The 4,271-nt window shown below is 46.3% G+C and overlaps 1 protein-coding gene across 1 annotated transcript in view; it reads right to left on the minus strand.

Moving 5' to 3' along the window:
* LOC109847843 overlaps nucleotides 1–2,706 on the minus strand; it is a 7,256-nt gene extending 4,550 nt beyond the window's left edge. The window contains exons 1-5 of the mRNA XM_020417080.1: nucleotides 2,670–2,706; nucleotides 2,454–2,597; nucleotides 2,304–2,363; nucleotides 2,083–2,238; nucleotides 1,753–1,817 (exon numbers count right to left, since the gene is read on the minus strand). Of these exons, the coding sequence (XP_020272669.1) occupies nucleotides 1,753–1,817; nucleotides 2,083–2,238; nucleotides 2,304–2,363; nucleotides 2,454–2,597; nucleotides 2,670–2,706 (462 nt within the window). The remainder of the gene's footprint in view (nucleotides 1–1,752; nucleotides 1,818–2,082; nucleotides 2,239–2,303; nucleotides 2,364–2,453; nucleotides 2,598–2,669) is intronic.

Genomic DNA, 4,271 nt, shown 5'->3' on the forward strand with positions numbered 1-4,271 from the left:
TAGTCTTTCTCCGAGGAAAAAGACACCAGACTTTGATTCTGGGGTATGTTATCCTGAAACCTATGCAAGTTTAAGTCTGCGCCTAACACGCGCTGCCGGTTAGTTCTTAACCGTTAAAAAGAACACCCGTTCATATATTCAACATTGTGGCAGGTTGTTATTAATAACACCAAAATCCATGCCTTACACGTATGGGGAATTTCATCCTGAATCCTAAGAAAGGATATGTCGACGCCTAACACGTGTCGCCAGTTTAGTCTTTTTTCCGAAGAAAAAGATACCAGAGTTCAATTCTGGGGTATTTCATCCCGAAGCCTAAGTAGGGATAAGTCAGCGTCTAAAACACGTTGCTGCGTAGCCTATTCCCATAACGAAGTCTACATATTCGAAGTTGTAGAACAAAAGTCTAAGGGAGTTCATTCCCTTAGCACAACGTCACATGCGAAACGGATTTAGACAATTCGCATGCTAGCCCGACTCAAACGGTAGTCGGTAAAGGCTAATCAAATCCGTTGAAGGCTGGGGGTTAGCCAAAAATCCTGAAGTCAACACCTAATACGTGTCGCCGGGTAGCCTATTCCCGTAACAATGGCGAAGTCTATGTATTCGACATCATAGCACAAAGTCTCGGAGAATTCAATCTCCGAGCATAACGTTACATGCGAACGGATTTAAACAATCCGCATGCTAGCCCGACTCAAACGGTAGTCGGTAAAGGCTAATCAAACCCGTTGAAGGCTGGGGGTTAGCCAAAAATCCTAAAGTCAACACCTAACACGTGTCGCCGGGTAGCCTATTCCCGTAACAATGGCGAAGTCTATGTATTCGACATCATAGCACGAAGTCTAAGGGAGTTCATTCCCTTAGCACAACGTTACATGCGGAACGGATTCCGATAATCCGCATGCTAGCCCGACTCAAACGGTAGTCGGTAAAGGCTCATCAAACCCGTTGATGGCTGAGGGTTTGCCAAAAATCCTATGAGTATTGTGGTCAATCATTTCAAATGGAATGACGAATCATAATAAAGACGAAAGCAAGTTTCACTAAGAGAATCAAAAGTCAAAATGTTCAGCAAACAAAATCATACATCAAGACCATGACCAAAAATCTGCTGACTGATCTTAGAAAGCTTCTCATCATAAGCTTGCCGAAGTTCAGCCCTGATGGACTCCTCGGTGGTAGCTGAAGTCCTCGCAGCGATCTCTTCTGTCTCGGCTAGCTTCTGCTCCAGGGATCTCAACTCATCAGATAAAGCAGTGTGGGTTTGCTGATCCTGTGCTTTCATCATCTGAAGAATATCCAAAGTCTCCTCTTTTTCATGGAGTATTCTCTGAGCTGGTCTATCTCGGTCGCACAGGAGGTAATAGAAAGATCGAGCTCGGCAAGCGAAGATAATCTAGTAGCAAGGCTCGTCTTAACTCGATCTACTCGGCCCCGCTGCATCTGAATCTCGAGCTCAGCAAAAATCCGAGTCTCGCGTGATGACTGTAAGCGGGTGTCCAGCTCGGCAGCAATAAATGAGGAGGCACCTGCATCTCGGAGCTCACGAAACATCTGAAGCTCATGCTCTAGGCAATCAAGGTCATCAACTATAGCCTGTGCCAAATCTGGATGTCCCGCTTCCCTTATCAAATTGACTTTAGAATCAAGGAAAGGCTTGAATTGGCGAAGAGAAAGTCCACCATGTAAAAGCTTGACAATCATAGCATTCATGAAAGAGAAGAAGGAGCGGACTTCTATGCAAATGACAATCTTCTCTGGGTCATCATCAGATAACAACTCCCTCGCCAGAATATGAAGACGAGAAGAAGGCCCTGCACGATAAAAAAAAAGAGATAAAACCGTCAGAAAAAAAGACCTTGAAGAGTAAATAAATAGTATTCATACCCTCTTGAGTCACTGGGGGTGGTGGAGGTCTAACGGCTGGGGGTGTATCAATGGTCCCACAGCCGGCTCAACAGGATTGGTCTCGACAAAAATTCCTGTTAAATACAAGTCAGAATTCTCAGAGGCATCACATTATAGCTGCATTAGTCAAAATTGGCTAGTCCTATAATTAATTTGGGAGGAGACATATACCTTCGAAAGAATCATCCTCAAGATTCTTATCGAACGTAGGCTCGGAAAATATATCTCCGGGTAACTGGCCATCAAATTGAGGAGAGCTATACATGAAGTGGAGTGTAGGAGTCTCCGCGATCAAGCCTTCCTCGTCAAAATCATCAATAGAGAAATCTGACGTAAAAGAATATAAGTACCAAAGAAGAATAAAGAGACTACAACCAACAAAAATGAGTTACCCCTTATGGATGCGTTAGCCTCTTTATTCCCAAAATCCACGTATGCCTCCTGCAAGTTATCTGAAGAAGCAAGATGTACAGAGATGATTAGAGGATGCACAAATTCTTTTGTATACCATCTAAAAGATACATTGTCAATAGTAGATGTACCTGGATCTGCGGAATCAGGTCCTACATTGCTATCCTCCCTAATGTCGGCAACCCCTGTAGGCCTTTTTAACTGGGGCAGCGGGTCAGGCTCACCAGGAGACACAGGAACGGAATCGGGACTCATTTCGCTCTCTCCACGCTCTCCTATATAGAGATGGAAAAGCATGAGTCAATGTTCCGAATAACCAAGAAGGTGGTTTACAGAGTAGATGTTACCCCCGTCACTAGCAGGATCATCACCAGCCAAGTCCATATCAAATGCTCGGGAAGCTGCACGCGGCTTGCGGGCTAATCTCTTCCGCCTAGCAGCAGGGACAATAATCGAAGGTCTCGCCTGGGAAGGGGGATGGAACTCTTCATCCTGGTCAACTGTGGTCCCTGAAACATCAAACCATAGTCAGTTTCAATATTTCTGGAAGATGGAAGGAAAAGATGAATAGCAAACCTCGCTCGGAAAAGTCTTCATAACCTTCAGGATCTCCCCCTGAAGCCTCGTCTGCGGAATGAAAGGTCTTCTTTCCCTCTTCATCAATCCGACGAGTCTTGTTCCGTGTCCTCTGTGATCGAGCGTTTCCCAAATCCTACGGGAATCAACCTGAGAAGCTTCCTCGGCCTCTAACTCTGCAATCGGCTTCACGGGGATAGTCTTGTTGGCTGCTAACAACCACTTGCAGCTTAAGAAAGTGAGGTTCAACTGCCGATCAGCACTCGGGAGACTGAATTTAGCACCAGTACAGCCAGTCACGGTCCACAACCACGCACGGAGACCATCTACCAAACCGCCGTGGGCCCGAAGCTGCTGACGAGGATTCCCGACGTAAAGCTGATCGTAGCCAAACTGACGAGCGAATCGACAGGGTAGATATGGCTCTATGAAGCACTGATCCCTCACCCGAAAAGTCAAATAACCTGGCCTAATGTTTACCAGCCAGTTAAAGCACCCGATGTCCAAGTGAGTTCGATACTCTCTCGGCCTCTCCTCATCTATCAAACAATCACCGTATCGGCCGGAGAACTGCGGAAAGCAAGTGGAAAATGTCCAACACTTGTGGACCTGCAGCTGCTGTCTGATGTCAGAAAATCCGCGCCCCTCCCACTTGCCGTTCTCAAGCAATTGTAGTAAAGGAACGGAATGATCTGTGGCGCTCGGTACCGACATCATATCGGAACGGTGAAGGACGAACCAAGCCATCAAGTAAGTGTACGGGAGCTCTGTCTTAAGGGTGGGAATCTGAGTCGGCGATTCCTTTTCCTTCCGTGTAAAGGCACCAGAAAGCTGTCGAAGTCCTCGGTGAATGTTAGCCACCATCACCGGAAGAAGTGAGAGTTCTTTCTTGTAGGCAAGCTGAACTGCTGGATAGAGTACTTCCAAGGGCAGAGCGTCACAAGACTGATATGAGACCACGCATTTCTTTAACCAAATAGCGAGGAAACCGGCAAGAAGGGTCATGGGTCGAATCGGTGCGGTAGCATGCCACAAGAATGATTTGAACTTGGTCCCTGCAGGAAAACCACCCTCAGAACTGCTAGTGGTATAAGAATGAGCGTCAATCTTCTTCATCAGAATGTTCACCCCTGAGGGAGTAAGTGGGGCCAACTCACAAATAGCCTCGCCAGAATTACTCTCCAGATTCTTGAACAAATAATTGGCAAACTGCTTCAGACTCACGAATGTCTTAGTCCTCTTTGCTAAAGGCTCAGACTGCGCCAAAGCTATATGATAGTGACAAGTGAGATCCCATAGAGTCTCGTAGCGATCGGGCATACGATCCTTCAGCAGACTTAATTCATGGTTGGAGGGAAAGTATTCCTGATACA

Source organism: Asparagus officinalis, chromosome 7, assembly GCF_001876935.1.
Source record: "Asparagus officinalis chromosome 7, Aspof.V1, whole genome shotgun sequence".
In the NCBI taxonomy this organism is placed as follows: domain Eukaryota; kingdom Viridiplantae; phylum Streptophyta; class Magnoliopsida; order Asparagales; family Asparagaceae; genus Asparagus; species Asparagus officinalis.